The sequence below is a fragment of the Triturus cristatus genome, chromosome 6, assembly GCF_964204655.1.
Source record: "Triturus cristatus chromosome 6, aTriCri1.1, whole genome shotgun sequence".
Taxonomy (NCBI): domain Eukaryota; kingdom Metazoa; phylum Chordata; class Amphibia; order Caudata; family Salamandridae; genus Triturus; species Triturus cristatus.
In genome coordinates, this window is record NC_140589.1 from 214,638,484 (window position 1) to 214,656,652 (window position 18,169).

The 18,169-nt window shown below is 41.9% G+C and overlaps 1 protein-coding gene across 1 annotated transcript in view; it reads left to right on the forward strand.

The window, feature by feature from the left end:
- MEP1A (meprin A subunit alpha) overlaps positions 1-18,169 on the forward strand; it is an 89,070-nt gene that overhangs the window by 36,264 nt on the left and 34,637 nt on the right. Inside the window, exons 8-10 of the mRNA XM_085610563.1 lie at positions 5,147-5,368; positions 8,957-9,106; positions 14,424-14,639. Of these exons, the coding sequence (XP_085466689.1) occupies positions 5,147-5,368; positions 8,957-9,106; positions 14,424-14,639 (588 nt within the window). The remainder of the gene's footprint in view (positions 1-5,146; positions 5,369-8,956; positions 9,107-14,423; positions 14,640-18,169) is intronic.

Below are 18,169 nucleotides of genomic sequence, written 5' to 3' on the forward strand. Positions count from 1 at the left end.
CTAAACGCATTAGACCCTAACCTCCTAAGCCTAACTCACATTAGGGGCATAAATCATGCAGTGAAACATAATCTCACCAGCACAAACCATAATATGCAAAACAACCTCATAATCATAAAACACCACATTTAGAGGTATAACACAGGGTGCGTAAAACATACTACATGAATTACATTGCCTAGCACCAAAATCACATTAGAGCCTGGCGCCCTACAAACCTGATGGTCCCCCTGGCCAACTGGCCATCTAAAAAAAAAAGAGGGCTCAAATGCCCTGTGTCCCCAAAGTCAGGGCGTGCTGCCTAGCAGCGGAATCCAATTGCGCCACTGCGCAAACCTAAACGTTGCAGCTGGCACTAAGTGCTGCGCAGCTGTGAGTGTCAGGGGCAAAGGAGTGCATCTCACTCCTGACTCAGGCATGCACCCCCAAAGTCAAGAAAGGCCTAAACGGAGCAGCTGCCCACTACTTGCTGGGCACCTGTGAAGCAATTATATTGAGGCCTGGCACCACTGTGCCCTTTGATACAATATGCCAACGTTGCAGCTGCCCTCTCACAAGCGGGGCAGCTGTGGGAATGCGCAGTTAAAGGCATGATTCAAAATGGCGGCTATACATAAAATGGTGCTGCGAATGCTAACTTAAAACCATGAGGCAATCGTCGGAGCCACCTAGGCTCTAAAAACAAGTATGCACATGTCGTTGGAGCCACGCACAGGCTCTGGAGATAGTTAGTGCCCCCAAGCGTTGGAGCCATACGGGGATCATAAAATACACAGGCCCACTTTGTTGAAGTGGCCCTCTCTCTTGCGGGACCACTTATTACCCCTGCCATCCCAGTGCCGCGATCGGCACCAACAATGCGCCCCCGGAGCCCCCACTCACCGGTTCTCTGGAGCGGACACGGTGCTTCCCTTCTGCACCGGTATCCTTTTCACCCGGTCCCGCTACCTGGGGGCCGGGTTTTATCACAGGTGGCGGGCGGGGCTCTCTCACTCATGAGGGCCTTGCTGGTGGATCCGGCGACGTCTCCCTCCACCCGGGCCCCCTCCTGGGACCCGGGGCTCGCTTCCACCATGCCAGCACTCCGCGTGGCTTCCCTCCCAGACTGGAGCCCCGCGCTGCTCTCGCTCTTCACCCGGGGTTCCCAGCAGCTCAAGGGAGCCCCGCTGCGGCATGAGCTGGCGACTTCTCTCCTCACCCGGGCCTCCTCCTGGGACCCGGAACATTGCCGCTATGCCGGGGGAGGCAGGGTAGGCTCCCGTCCTCCCTTCCGCCTGTACTGCTTCCGCTCCTGCTGCCGGCCCCGCCCAGAAGCAGGCAAAGTTCGCCTGGCTTCCGGGTCGGCGGCCATCATTTGCTCGGGCCGCGGAGATTACTTCGGCGACATAAGCGGGGTGGGCACCCGTATTCTAAAGATCAAAATAAGCGGGGTAGGTTCCCGCTAGGCCGCATAAAAATAAGGATAAAGCGGGGTAGACTCCCGTGATTGCAGGTAAAACGCGGGGGAATCCCTACGCCGGGGATTCCATCCTGAACAGACAGCTTTGCGCTGCGGAGCACTCGCGCTCCTTCTTAGGACAATTACAGCGCCTGGCTGTAATGGAAATACAGCGCTCCCAGGGTGCTAGAACAGCAAGCAAAAAGGTCCTGTAGCAAGAACAAACAAGTCACAAAAGTCCTTAGAGCATCCAGGGGGCAATGCAGGGCCCAGGGAGGCAAGCCCTCATGGCCGCCCCCCTGGGCCCCAGCAGCAGCACACCCCGCAGGGTCAGGATCCAAAGCAGAACAATTTCATGGGGTCACAGCCCCTTCTTTTATACAGCATTTTCCTTTGTCTCAAAGTGTAGGGCCTGGGGGAACCAGATACAACTGGTTCAGGGGAGCTGTTAAGCACTTTGTTTTGCTCAGCTCCTCTCTCCCTTTCACAGGACAGGCCAGGGACATCAGACGCACCACAGGAGGTGGAGCCAGCATTGTGGAGGGAAGGCACAGCCCTATTCATGTCCCACTGGGCCACAGTGCTAAAGTGCGCAGAGGCTTAAAATCACCAACACCAGGTTACAGAAAAAGGCTAGGAGAACGCAAAAAAGTTTTGGGGTTAACCTGGCAAAAGGGCAGGGCCCCTTCCCCTTTGTGAATGCAGGGGGAAATATCAGGGACCACTACCTGCCCTTAAAATATGAAACGAAAACGCTTCATTTAAAATAAATAAATAAATGCATCCTGTTTTCCTTTAGGGAAAACGGGCTGCATTAAAAAAAACTGCTTTATTTAAAAGCAGTCCCTGACATGGAGGTCTGCTAAACCCAGCAGGCCACCATACCTGGGAGGGCCAGCCATTCCCAATGGGGTCGCAAATTGCGAATGCCTCATTAATATTCATGAGGCATGCAATTTGCAACCACATTGGGAATCGCAACCAGTGTCTGAGACACAGTTGTACATTGTGATTTGCGACAAGCAAATTGCGACTTGCAATTTGTTGCAATTTGCAAGTCGGAAATCACAATGGTCGTACATCTGGACCTAAGTATTTCAAAGTGGAAAATGGAAACATTTCATGTTGCCATGTTCCTACAGTGACTAGCCTCTAAAAGTAAATGTCACTGTATAAGGCTGTAAATGTTCCTATGAGAAAATCTAAAGTGAAATTAAAATACAATTTTTGCTAATGTTGGTTTGGAATAAGCTACAGAATTTGTCAACCACTTTTAAAAATCAAATTCAATGGTGAAATTGCATTGTTGATAAATATACAGGAAAAGTAACTTTTCAAACGTTAGCTCTAGTAGGCTAATTTATGTCAGCTTGCCAGCAGCTGCCCCCCTGTCAATGCTGTCCCCTTGATGAGGCGAGGAAACTACTCTGAGAAGAGACATAATTACTTGGGCTTTTTGGCCGGAAGACCTGGAAGGGAATTTGCGGTTCAAGAACTTGATTATTTTGCAAGGGACCAGGGTGAAGCCAACCCATTCATAGTTAACTGTAAAGTTGAGTGTAAAGTGAGAACTAGCAAGGAGGGGGCTTTTGATCCCACTGAAGGAAATGACCCGGTTATGTCCACCCGGGTCACTCACGACCACCTCTCAGCCTTCCATACAAATGAAGAGTCGGTCAGATAGTAGAGAATACAAACCAAGTATATATTTTTTCGGATACACTCGAGTGGAGCCCTGTATGTCCAGTCGCATAGGGGTACTGCAGAGTGGACTGACTTCAGCAAAAATAGCGATACATTATGTACATGTCAGAACCAAGGAAGATCCGCCCAATATCGGAATTTTCCAAGCATGTGCAGCTAACACAAAGAAGTACAGTAGGATGGGTTTCGATTCTGAGGCCGGGCACTCGGTATCTCATACCCAAGGTCATTCTGTCTGTGCCTGCCACTAGACTGGTTGGAGCTCTATCTAGTGGGAAAGGTATGCGCTAATAAGAACAGTGTATTCATTTGCAGAGCAAAGCCTAACCTTGGAGAAATTAAGCTTTCCACAGCCTGCTTCTTCAGGAGGGAATGCGCAGTTAAAGGCATGATTCAAAATGGCGGCTATACATAAAATGGTGCTGCGAATGCTAACTTACATGGAACAATGCACAAACAAATAGCAAAACATATTCATTTCATCACCATGGGACGGTGTAGCCTCCTGGTACCAACCAAGTGGGAGAAGGTGATGGTCCCAGAACTAGTTTAGTGTGGTTGAGGAGGAGGGGGCTGCACATTTCACCAGACACATGCTTTTCTAAGAATCAAACACTGTGGGGTAGTTTGCAGTAAGGTAAACAGAATGTGGTGCACAAGTCAAATATTTTTGACTAGAAGTGTATCTTCTTGTTTTCCTTCACAGTGGGTCTCTAGGGAAATGTGCCCAGAGCTCTAAGATATCTTTTTGTTTTGTAAATGATAGCCTTAACAATCTTGGCCAATGCTGTCTCCCATTTAGTTTTGTTTAGCGTATGCCAAAAGTTGTATTGTAGCTCCATTGATCAAGTTGTAGCTTTATCAACTGTAGAGTTCTAAATATTTGATAACTGGAGCAAGTTAGTGGAATGCTTTGTATCAAATATGCAGGTCATTATGGGAAAGTTTATCAACACATGTTGCTATCTGTGCAGGAAGGTGTCATTTCATAGTCTATGTAGAGAGAGGCAGTGGTGTCAATTCAGATGCTGCAGATCAAGCTTCTCCCTTTAATACACCCTTCCTGGCTCAGCAAATGTCTCATAAGTGACCTAAATATGTGATTCATAAAAGCCATCTGTCGTTACCAGAGAATAGGGAGCTGAAAGAATACTAAAAGAGAAAGATCCATTCACATGCGTGCACTGAACTCCATATTTTACAGAAGTAAGTGTATCCTAGTGGGAGTTTCATTCAGCCTGGTATGGCAGTCAGCAGACTATCCACTCACTTAAACACAGCTAGACCTGATCAATACAGTTACAATAGAAGAATTAAAAGAATAAAACAATCTGTAATGCTGCTGGTGGGAATTGCTTGTATGGATGACACAAAGGGGTAGTAGGTTCACCAATGTTTGCAGTAGATTCACACCTTGTTGGTGAATTAGACCTTTTGTGGATTCCCAAACTTCCCCTGGAACACTTCTGCAATTCTGTGACAATTGCAGATTTACTGGAGTACTCCTTACGGCAAAATATCCTCAAATTGGTTCTCCACAGGCTACAAAATTGTAATGAGAACGTCAGATTGGAATGTAAAACTGCACATTTACCTTTGTTCTACAATTAGAATATATTTTTTCTGAGAATACATCTCTTTGCCTACACTGCCCTGAGATTTAATGGTGTTCTGTGCCCATTACCTCACTGTAAATACAGTTTCTTTAATTTTTATTAAGGAATAACTTTATAATTGTTTCCTAGGGCGGAAATGGCAATGTAATTTGTTTGGAAATAGCCACAAACCTATGGGTCTGTGAGTGTTCCATATATGTAGCATAGCTTTGCCCTTGCCACTTGCTGTTTCCTGCTGCCAACAAACTTACAGCGATGGAAAAAAATTAATATACTGTGGGCTTTACGTAAAGCAGGTTGCTTGCCATATGTTGTCATAAGAGAAAATTGTTGGCACATTTTAAACAGTAAAATCAAAATTTCCTATGACAAATATTAATTTCCACAGGAATGGAACACAATTTCAACAAGTACGACGATAATTTCATCACTGACTTGAACACTCCCTATGACTACGAATCGGTCATGCACTATGGGCCTTTCTCCTTCAACAAGAACGCCAGTGCCCCTACCATCACTGCCAAGATAAAAGAGTTTGATGACATCATTGGGCAGCGCTTGGATTTCAGTGCTCTAGACATAGAGCGCCTCAACCGCATGTATAAATGTCGTAAGTACATTATAGGCACCTAAATGTAATTCACAAAGATATCAATTTGTTAGTTGAATGAATGGAAATTATGTGATTGAACAGTCTACCAAAGAGTGGGTAGATATCCTGCTGAAGTCTGTTCTAAGGGCGACCATGTGATGCATGGAAGCTTCGTAATATTTTGCCCTGTAAGAAGCATATATTTGGATTTATAAGATATTTTTCTTTGTAAATTATTTTAAATCTAATCTCCTGCCTAATTGTTTTATGTAATCATGCTACAAAAGACTGTTCTTTTATTTGAATGTCACCATGTACCATGTGATAATACTGACATACAATAATATTGCATCCAATATATTGCTCACCAATACATCAAAAGGTGAGTATTTATTTACTCTTTTTAACCCCACCTATACTAACCTCAAGAGGTATATGCACCTTGCAATGCAGTGGGAAGATCTATATGGAATAGCATTGTCATGCGAAATATGGCATTTACATAGTGATCCCCCAAAAACAATCTGCTACAAAAAGAATGTGAAAATAATGCAGTGGCTATATAGAAATCTGTATTGCTCTGCAATATTTCGCAACAGCCTGTTTTACATGGCATCTTATGGTAGAAGTCTGAATCTCTAAGTTGATATTAGAAAATGCACATTTTCCTCACATATGAGTAATATGTTGCCCCGCCCTGCTGTTTTTTATTTTTTATTTAAAAAAAAAATATTTTTATTAGAACAGGAACAAGCAGATAAAGTAATAAATAGTTTACATATCAGTAGCAAGACCAATTCATTAAATCAAGCATAATCAACACTTATAAAACAACATTCCATATTACAAATTCTCAATGGTAACTAATAACGAATCAGACTCCCACAACTTTTATCTAGTACATCCTGACTAATTTTTTAAATAACAAATTACATTAAATAGGATTAATAAGTAAGTTGCAAAGTGCCATATGCAAAACATTTTGTTTTGTTTTTAACAAATATAAAAATACCATAATTTCTTCAAAGTGCCTTGTGCTTATATAACCTATTTATAACTAATTTCTAACTAATTCATCATCATCAGGTTTCGTCTATAAACCCATAAGGGAAAAAAGGTCGCCAAATACCCCTAAATCTTACAACAGCTCCTATACGTTTGGCATAGGCCTCTTCTAGTCTACAAGTCCTGGTCATTTTATTAAACCAATGTTCAGTGCTAAGTTGCAGCCTGGTTCTCCAGTTTTGCAAAACAAGTGATCTAGCAACTGCGATAGCAATTAATATAAAATATTGCTGATATTTTGTAAAACATTTCACTTCTCCTGAAGAACCAAATAACACCAGCATGGCTGACGGACTGATTGCCAAGGTTAAAATCAAAGAAATTTCCGCAAAACCCTCTTCCAGAAATACTGTAAATCATTACATTCATAAAATATATGTAACCAACCCCCTTCACCCTCTTTCTTACAGCGAAAATATTTTATACAATTTCAGGGATGTAAAATATAATAACCATCTGGATAAAAAATGTATTCTTTTAAAATTGGCACCTCTAAGTGCTTTATTTGCTAGATCATTAAGCTGTTTCCACTCTCTGGTTTTGAACTTACAGCCTGTCTCTGAATGAATTTCTTGGAGTTCTTTCGTCAGAATCTCATCCGAGTTGGCTTTTTGATGAAGTAGCTGATACCAACAGCCAACCCCTACCATTTTATTTACTATCTGCTTAACAATTGGCCGCACCGTCTCACCCAACATTGAGTAATTAATTTTAAGGAAATTGATTATTTGTACAGAGCTCATAGCAAGAGCGATGTTCGTTTCCCAGTTGATTAATGTATCATGATTATAACAATTATAAAAATCCCCGGGCAGTGAGGTGATCAGTTCTCTTCAGGATTAAATGTTGCAAAGACTCGAGGGCAGGAAACTGCACTAAAGAAATGATCGATTTCCATTTTGTACCATGTTCCCAATTCCTAGGGTACATGGGCACTTACGGAAAATCCGACAACAGAGATTATTAACTGGCCTGCTAGAAATGTCTTCTGTTGAGGCAAAGACCCTCATAATTGTTTGGGGGACCTCTTAGTTATGCAAATGTGTTTTTGGGAAAGGATGTAGTTTGAAGAAAGACACCTTAAATAAATTAAGAGTGTAAAATAATGGACAACAAAATGCAAGTTACGAAACGTCTTAATATTGATAATCTTTCGTGCTCAAATACCCTATCTATTTCCCTCCTACAAATAGAAAATAAGCTAATGGAACATTGCCTGGCACCGGAATAGGAAAAGTCTGCCGTGCCACTGTGTGGCATTACTGTAGTAAGGCAAACACATGCGGCAGAGAAAAAATAAAAAAGTAATGTCAGATTAAAAGAAAGGAGGAGCAAAGAAACTGATTCGGAAAACAAAGACTATTTCATTTTTATGTACTTTGAGTGAAAAAGTCTGAAATAGCCAAGTGAAACCAGTGCTCGTCATTGGAGAAATGATAATATCAGATGCATGTTTAGTGACATTGTGGGGCACATTTACTTAGCCTTTGCATCACCCTTGCGTCATGCAGGGTGACGCACAGCAAAACACGGCTTATCTGGGATTTTCAAACTCACACAAGCCCTGATTTGCATGAACTCATGTGGCTTGTAAAGAAATGTGATGCAGCACAGCATCTTGTGCTGTGTGGCATTGCATTTCCTAGTGGTAGGTATTCCATAAGTGGGAGATGTATGTCCCTGGGCATCCACCCGTGGAGTGCACACAATTCCAGATTTACTAAGGTTTGTAAAGCTGGAATTGCATGAAACTGGTAGGCCTACCACAGAGAGGTGCAACAAGAAGAAATATGTTTATATCCTCCTTTTCACGCAACGCAGCACAGCAACTTGCCCAGCTGCCCTGCGTTGCATGAATTCTTAGTAAATTTTACCCTATTTGTATGAAGCAAAAGAGTGACCTGGCCAACATTTTTTCATTATCTCAAGCTCTTACATTTCATTTTTTGTTAACCTAAGTCACATTTTCACAATTAGCTATCTTTTCAGGGAGTGAACTGAGAAAGGAATTCTGCACGATAGCTATCTATCCACATACAAATTATCCAATCGAATGTGAAAAACTGTTGATTAGTAGATACATTATTTTATGGTAGATTTCTAGAAATGCTTATCTGTGAAGTTTTCAAATAATTTCCCAACAATCTAAAATGCGAATATTTTCCCAAAATTTAATTGAAGAGGCTTTCAAAGCAATGCAAGATATATTTTGCTAAATGATATGCTTAGATAGCTCATTTGTTCAAAGGATAAAGATATTGGTGGGCATGACCAGGCAGCGTTTCATGTGTAGTGGCCATCATTTTTTTTAACTTTGTGTCACATTGTTCTAACATCACCATTGGTGGAAGATTACATTTTTTAATTGAATAACAGCTGAGCTGAATCCATAGCTTACTTGCCAACCTCAGACCTAAGATCCTGTGGTCACTCTGCTTGAATATACTGTGCCGCCATTTTGTTTAATCTGAAGAAAAGAATCCCTTTTTTATGTGCATTATACTGGCCCAGCTAATATTGTGTGTCTGCCTTTTTTTTCAGCTGAAACCCTCACTCTTCTGGACCAGTGCTCTTTCGAATATATAAACATTTGTGGCATGATTCAAGGGACCAGTGACAACGGGGACTGGTTGCACGAGAAAAGCACCCCCGGTGGTTTAGAAGATCACACGTTACTGGGGCAATGTGCAGGTAAACGCCACAGAATACCACACTGATAACTTGTGTAATGCTCTGTGTGCATTGTAAACACCAATGGCTGATGGACTGGACCTTCAAATACAAGGGCATATGCCATTCATCATGATTGAACAGATGTTTATGAATATAGTACAGAAATGGGACAAGGTCTCATTGCAATATCTCCCCAAGAAATAAATGTGCCCAGGGCTGAGTGCTCTAGTTAATTATAAAGCTTTGCTGCTTTGATAAGAAGGCCCTTGGAATGATAAGTCATTCTTCTTGCATGTCTATACCAGCTCTTTTACCTCAGCCAGCTATTTATTAACTTGTCTAGATTAGCTGAACCTATTTTGTCCCTTTAGAGTACTTTATTGCAAAATATTCTTCATCTTATAATGTTCATTTCATATTTTCTAATATCGTGGGCATACCAAATGAGTCGAACCAGCGTCGAGCACTATTTTGTTGGTAAAGTTTTGCACCATCATGTGTAAAACATGACTGTCAGAAAAACTACATTTGCACCGAATGACCAGTGAAAAATGTCTATTTGTTTCTGTGCATCGATTTAAATCTCATTTGTGCAACAGTCGGTCAGTGTAAATAGAAGTACAACATTTTACCGTTACCGGTACCAGGACCAGTATAATACTGTCAGTCAGTGCTATAATTTCTGTCCCCATAAGGTAGACTGTTTCTTCTGTTTTTATATATATTTTTAAAATAAATTACTGTTTTCTCCATGCTTACATATTTGCGAGATGTTTGGAACTCTCTGCCAAAACTCTGACGTGTTAACTCATTATAATTGGGGCCTTCTTCATCCACCCTGCCTTTTACGAAAGGATTAGGCGCTCAATAGGTAAAGGGCTTGTGCTCCCCTCTCTAAACCTGTTGTAATTGGTGTCCACCTGAATGGCACATTCATTTACATGAAAGTCTGGTTTATGGCACTACATGCACCCTGGTGTTATGAAGTAAACACTCCTGATCCTGGTAATAGTATAATTGTTTATTGTAACTGATAGAGCACTGATGGACACTCTTCACTCCAGAGCGTCCTTCCTTCAACTGTCCACCCACAGAACTTTACAATAAAATGAGTACATTCCAACTTATAGCTAACATTCTATATAACGAAGCAACACAACACCAGGGCCTGTAAATTAAATGCTACTACTGGGCTGCAGCACTCATTGTGTCTCCCACTAAAGTGGCACTATAACATATCTCAGGCCTACCCTTGCAGTATAGGTGTGCAGTTTAACCTGCCATTTAAACCAGGGCCAGACTGGGAACCCAAAGCAGCCCTGGCAATTTTCTTAGACCAGCTTCTGCCTAGCCCCGGGAGGCTAGAAACACTTGCTTACTGCTTTTGTTACTGGGGCCGATATTGTAGCACAGCTGCAAAACTGGCCCCCACTGATGCAAATCCTACCACCACCCTTCCAGCCACCTGGGGAAACACCCGATGCACGGTACAGCCAGTCTGGCACTAAATTCAACCTGGCAAATGAAAACTTTTTCTAGAGTTAAACCTTCCTATTGAGTACTCTAAAGCTAGCCTAGTCGACAACTCTTCTATGACCATTTTTTCTCCATAAAAGTTTCTAAGTCAGTACGTAAACTTTCCACTGGTACAAACCTAGTCTCAGGTTCTGACCCGCGCTCTATCACGGTCTGTCTTAACTTTTGACTTTGTCGCAGCCTAGCACTAACAGATAACCACAGTTGGTGCTTTTTTCCACTATTTGTAATTAACTGTATTCTACTTATTCAACTTGTTGAATCTTTATTCTTTTGAAGCCATTTTATTTATTAACATTTACCCTAATTTTCTAAATTGATTTGGGATTTTTCTTATCTTGTGTTTTCACTTTACTACTGTTTGTGTGCTGCATAACTATTTTACGCATTGCCTCTAATCCAAGCCTGACTGCTTTGTGCCAAGCTACCAGAGAGCTAAGCACAGGTTTATTTAGTGACCTTAGTGGTTCACCCTGATAAGGATTGTGGTTATTACTTGAAGTTGGTTCACACCCCTTCAACTAATAAATCAAAACCAATTTCAGATTTTTAAATCCTTCTATGTGTTTATTTGGGTAATTATTTCATTTTTCCTAAATTTCACTCATATCCTGATATTTTGCACTTGTGTGTTTTGCAAGAATGGAGGAGAATTTCAGACACTTGTGTACTACTCAAGGCCTCATGCGCAATGTAAATGCTTGTCTTAGTGGCCAACCTACAACCTTGTGCTCTACCAGCCACATGCCCCCAAGATACGACTTACACAAGACATTAAAGGCAACAACCCAGTAGTATACAGTCTGCATCAAACCCTATATGCAACTGTGCACGGAATTTTCAGTTTGCACTGGACCAGAATCTCAGCCTCTTATACAAGGTCCTGCTTGCATCTAATTTCAACGAGAAATATACAGTGGATTTGGCTACAAGCCACACCAGTGGATGGGTTCAAATCCAAAGTTGCTCACTTGAAGAAAGTGTATGCATCTGTGAAAATTATGCAGACGTCTTAGAATATTACATGCCGAACCAGGGAACACTGCGAAATTGACGGAATGCTGTTAAGTGCTATATGAACTACTAAACACTTATATTTGCATTCTGTTGGAATTATATTGCTACAAAGGTAAAATACTCAGAGAGGAGACTATATGGTGAAAAGAATTAAACTAAAAGGTATGACAAGTGAACAGGATAATTGGGCTTTTCCACTGGAGACGGGTGGGTTCGGGAAGTTGAGGGCAATGATTAGGAATTTGCAACAGTCACGGTAATATATGGCAAGAATCTGGATTAAGACCTCATTAAAATGAAAGCAATAACAATACAGCTCTGTGTTGTGGCAGATAACGTGACACAAACCGACAATGTGGTGGAACCAACAGGATGTGGTGGAACCAACAGGTTTCTGATACTGAAACCTCAGCTGACACCTCCAGCAGAAACTCTTTACCCTCACAGGGTCATTGTGTTGGTCACTTTATTTAGGGCAGGGCTACCACCACTGATTTTTGGATTGCCTGGGTCCACATGGGAGGCACAGCTGACACAGCCAGGGCCCCCAAACAATGGTCCCCACGCACAGAGAGAAAACCCATTGCTCATCAGGACTGTTGTTTTATTTTTCACATAGTAAGTTCCGTTTTGGGGGGGGTGGTTCATGAAAAATACAAAATGCCTCTGCACCAGCATTGCCCTTTTAGTAAAAGAGATCCCGGCAATGCAAGTGGGTTGGTCCTCTGCCCGGGGAGGAGAACAAGCCCTGCTCCTTCTCAGCTGGTTGGTGTGCTGCCCACCAATCATTAAATTATACCCAAAGAGAAGTATGGCACTGATGAAGTGAGGTAGTAGGCAGTGACTGCCAAGCCAAATTATGATGTGATTAACAGAAGCAAATTGTGATGGAGAATCACTGTCCTACGGTGTTGGTTTGGTGGGGTTGGATAAGTATTATCACTGAAGGTTATAGTGTGAACTTCCACTGACGCGATGTTGTTATGATTCAGGCACTATTACTGACTTCGCAGTATGGCGGACAAAGGATCCCGGATGCTGTACTTTAATGACAGTGCCAGTTTGTGTGGCCTTATGAGGGATTTGCAAATTTGCATGACAATTTTCTTTTTCTCCTAGTAATCTCTGAGAATCATATTATGCCTCAATATTGTCTCACTTTTTGAAAACGTCAAAGTCCTTGAGACTGTAGCAAGCAGATATTGCTTCTGATTCAACCCCATCATATGCTTATGCAAAACTGAACATCTGTTATTTTATAGTATTGTTCTGGCGGAAATTATAGAACTTGCATGCCAAAGACTCATATGACATGTGCTGTCCATATCATGATGATTTACTGCAGGTGTTCTAGATTAAAAAGGTATGCTTGCAAACCCCCAAGGAAAGGCAGAAGAGGCTTCTCCAAGTACTAATTAAGGGACAGAAAGCAGTCAAGATACCCCTTTATCCTAATCTGAGACATCTTGTGGGCAAAACAATTAACAAGCCTTGATGAAGAGATCTGAGAGGGCACGCCAGTGGATCTTATGAATTTTGGATGCAAGGAAGGGAAGCACGCTTCTAAATATACCTTTGTGGAACATCGCAACGCATTTAATTCAGTGAATCTGAAGCAGAGTAGATCAAATATAATCAAATTTCCCTTGGCCTGCAATCAGCCAATGTGCCTTTTATAGACAAAAAACAACTGTATGCAAATAAATCTTGATCATATTTTAATAAGAGCACTCAACTTAGAACCGCCACGCCTCATCCCCTCCAGACAGGATCACAAGCAACCCCTGGACTTTTTGTTTTTCTCAGTGTGATGCCCTAAGTGCAGAAGGTATGCCCAGGTGTGGGTTCCCTGCTCTCCTTCCATAGGAATCAAGTTGCACTTCTCTGATGAGACCCAATAGGCTGAAACTGATCTGGGGTTCCCTATGTTCCATTTCCTGGGGAACTGGCTGGCAGTTTGGGCTGAACTGCTTCAACTGGAACAGAACCGATTGTGATGTGTAGGAGGGTGGGTCTCTTCTGGAGTGGCATAGTGGGCAGAAAATGGTGAACTGGAATGAAGCTCAAAGGAAATTACCAGTGGCTGGAAATAATTCAAGCATTCCACTGACCAACATTTTGTTTTCCTTGGTTTCCAGAAGACAGCCATGTCTAAGTGAATAGCCACCTGGAAACAAGATTGTAGGAATGACAGTGACTTCAAATGGTACATTCGAGGAGATCTCACTTTAGAAACCTGTTTTTCAATGGAGCGATCATTATCCAGGATAAAAGTCAGATTTGTCAATTTGTAATGGGTGCATCAGGGACACTTGGAGCCCACCAGACGGGACAGCATTCCACTGTTTGATATACTAGTGCAACGCATGAATATTTCGGAAAAAACATTTTAAAGAATTAGTATTCCATAGTTGTTGCGTGGTGGGGAGGGTTTGTTGAGGTAGGTAGGAGTGATTTTTAGAACGATTAAATGTAAACCCATCAACCCTAGTGCTGGAGCTGAGAGGATCAAATACAAATTTACTGTAATAGTTTATATTCTTATAGCCAAGACAGAGCTAGCTAAATGACGTAATTCACGTAAAGTTTTGGAATTGAGTGTTTCAGGTTGGTTGACTTACATGATCATCCTCAGAGGTTGATAAAAAAAGGTGTTCTAGTAATTATGGCCATAGTATCACGTATCCTAAGGATCCAAAATTCCAAATTTGTGATTGCAAGACCTGTACTAAAAATATATTAAAATGTCGATCCAGAGCCTTGTGTTGCCTTTTCTCTACAGATGCTGGATATTTCATGAGTTTTAACACCAACTCAGGGACTGCGGGTAACAGTGCTCTTTTGGAATCTCGCATCCTGTACCCCAAGAGGTCAGAGCAGTGCCTGCAGTTTTTCTACAGGATGACTGGAACCCCCACGGATAAGCTTGTGATCTGGGTTCGAAAGGACGACGGTGCTGGAAACGTTCGCAAACTGCAAAAAGTGCACACTTTTACAGGTACTTATGAACAATATTAAATTGATAGTTTGGAATATGAATAAGACTAGGAACAATGGTATATCCCGTTAATTTATCTTCCCAGCATCACGATAGAGTATGCATCTTTTGCACATTTATAACTTCATTTAATTAACTTGACGCAGACCGTAGTTTCCGTGAACTTTATTCTATTATTTTTCTTATGAAACGTTGATAACAAAAAATGTTTAACTAGAGTATTTTAAGTTTTATTATTGTATTTTTATTGAGGAATATGTGTATATTACTATTTTAAGCTATATGCTGTGTTTTAATGAATTATTTCTTGGCCGGTTACTACCCTCATTCGTTCCTTTGTGGTCATTGTTGCCTATCGCACTTTTTATAATATAGATTTATTTTTTCTTTGTTTTTGTGATTTTTGTCTTTTATGGATTACAATAATCCGAATAAAGATTTATTTGACTTGACTTGAATAACATTAGCCAACTTTTGCAGCTGCATTTAATGTTGTTCTCAAAACGTTAGGCCTTCTTTACAGTTTGATGGAGCAGGAGCCCAGGTTAGAATCCCTCTGTCCTTGGAACCCATTGACCAGCGCCAACAGTTGATGTCCATCAGAAGGCCCCCCATATTCCTGAGGGTCCTTTCAGCTTACATTTTCCTGCTCGACACCTCCAGGGTAGATCAGACTGCACAGAACAGGAACCAGTACGAATGGCCCCACACACTGGGAGAAACGTCTCAGAGCATCAGGCCAGTTGATTTGGGTCTTCCAGGTATGAACCCCTGCTTTCTGGTTTGTTCTCGAAAAGTATGCTAAGTGGGCCACTCACTCTGCATACTTTTTTGCCTTCTGTGCAACTGCTGCACTACTGGAGGCACATCACAATCACTCCCCCACCACTGATTGCGCAAGGTATAATGACATACGCACCAGTTAGGCACACTGCACCACTGAATGCACATCAGGCAGGCACGCTACACCACTGGACAAGCATCGTGTAATGGCATCCCCACTAGGAAGGCGCGTTGCATCACTGGACGCGCATCGTACAATGACATCCCTACCAAGCAGGCTCGCTGCACTACTGGACGCGCATCGTGCAATGACATCCTCACCAGGTAGGCAGGAGTCTCATAATGCGGTGGCGGTACTCCATAAGGGGAGAGAGGGCAGGGCTTTCCTGAACTAGTTGGCTTGTGGGCCATCTGCTTACTCTTAAATGTGGCCCTTTTGCAATCAATCAATCAATCAATCAATCAATCAATCAATAAATCAGGGAATTGTAAGCGCGCTACTCACCCATGAGGGTCTCAAGGCGCTGGGGGGGTTGGGGGGTCCGCAGATCTGTTTAGCCGAAGAGGCAGGTCTTGAGGGTCTTCCTGAAGGTGTACAGGGAGGGGGCGCGTCTGATGTCTGCAATAACTTCTAGCACCAATTCAACACAAGCTGATTTCCTACAGGGCATTGTTCAATTGATATTTCAGATAGGTATTCATATCCCTGGGATCTATAATGGATTAAAACAAACGTGCACCCTGACATATTCTTATTTTTATTCAACGTCCTAATTTTTTAGAGACCGTGATGTTCTTACTGTTTGGTAAAAGGAAACTATTTTTCATAATTTAATGCTAACATTGTCTTATTAGGTCTGATCGGAGAAGGCTGCAGAGAAAATGTAATGTATTTTTTACATATAAAAATTTCCTCAGTCTTGTAATTAATTTACATAGGAGCAGAGTAAAATAACAGTACACAAAAAGCTAAAATACCAAATTTAAGTTGCATTTAAATGGTGAACCTTTAGAAAATGTAACCGGTTGTCACCAAGGAATTATACAGGGGCTTATTTCGATGACAGGCGGACTTGCATCTGCCCGACACCGTGGTGGAAACGGGACCGACCGACCTCCGGTCAGTGGCCCCGACTGCCAAATCACGATGCGACCGCACATGGTGCGGCCACATACTCCTATTCCTCTATGGGAACTACTGTTATGGCCGTAAACCGGCTGTTACACAAGCTCCCATAGAGGAATAGGAGTCTGTGTTCAACCCTGCACCCCATGGCAGGCACCTCACAAGGTGCAGGGATCAACAGGGGGCACCTATGGTGCCCCTTGTCCCCCAACCGGAGGCCAAAAACAGAAGGGGGCCCTGGTAAGCCCTCAAACACGCTTTCCAACAGGGTTTCCGTGTCAGAAACCATGCCGGAAACCGTGCATCGTAATCCAGAAGGCGGAAACGGCTTCCATTTGGATTACAGGCCGGTGTCCTAATCAACCTGTCGGAATTGAAACCGACGATGAGGCCTGTAAAGCCTCCAACCACAGGTCCATCGTAATCTGCCCCATAGTGTTTTTACTGCCTTCGGTGGGCAAATGGTGGATAAAATCAAACACATTTCTTTTTTTTTTTTCTGAATTCAGTATATTTAATTGAGAAACGTTTACAATACACAAGGTGCCTCAAAGAGTCTTCAATAAACAAGGATAAAAAACTATAACTATATTTGGAAATGCCCTCTTGGTGTGCTTAGATATCTTGGCAACATTGCCAACCTAGACCACCAGGTAATGAATTAAAGAGTGGGAGGAGAGGACGGGGAGTTGTTGGTGGCCGGGTAATGCTCTGGGTCATTCTGAACAGGCAGACGCACAAGAATGAGTATAAGACAAACACCATCACCCCCTGATTTGCTGAAATACAAAGTTACCTCAAAACTGATGCATCTCGCCCATTTCATTCAACATTAATTCAGTCCTTCTCTGACGTCTTACTTGAGGTAAAAGTAAAATTCCATAACTATGTTGACAACATCCAAGTGGGATAAAGACTAACCAAGAATTTAGACACATACAAAAAGTTGGCACCACTTTCAGTATGCTAAAAAACAAACATAAATTATCAGACATAGAACTATATAATTTCCTTAAAATCAAAACAACACTGACCAAAGCGAAACTCTCTAATGTCAAGCCTTCAATCATCCAATATATGACCAACCTTAATAGAATAGACCACCAAGTATCACACCTCTATAGACTACTACGCCTCAAACACATTTCTGAGGTGTAATACTTTTCCTGGTTCAAAATTTGATTTTCTAGGTTTAGTGAAAAGGATAAATATTATAGAGCACAATTTCTAGAAATGAGTAATGTGCATGAGAAAATATTTCAATATTGAAGCATTAAGACTGGAAATACTCAGATTCTGAAAGTTTGGTATGCTTTATATGCGGCACCAGGAAAATCTTTTAGACAGTATATACTGGAGAAACATCTCAAAGAAGCATTGATGGGGGCCCAAGTGGATCTGGAGGAGTTATAATAATACTTGGTTATCCCGCATGTGTCTTCGTATATGCTTTAATTTGTAATTTCCAATGCTATTTCCTGAAATGCTTTTCAGATATTGTCTGATGTTGTTTGGTCTTATGTTAATAAAAATAATATTTTTTTAAAATAAAAAAAGAATCCTTGATCTTTTAGTACTGCCCTCTGTCTTTTTTTTTACACTGACAAAGGATGAACTTCTT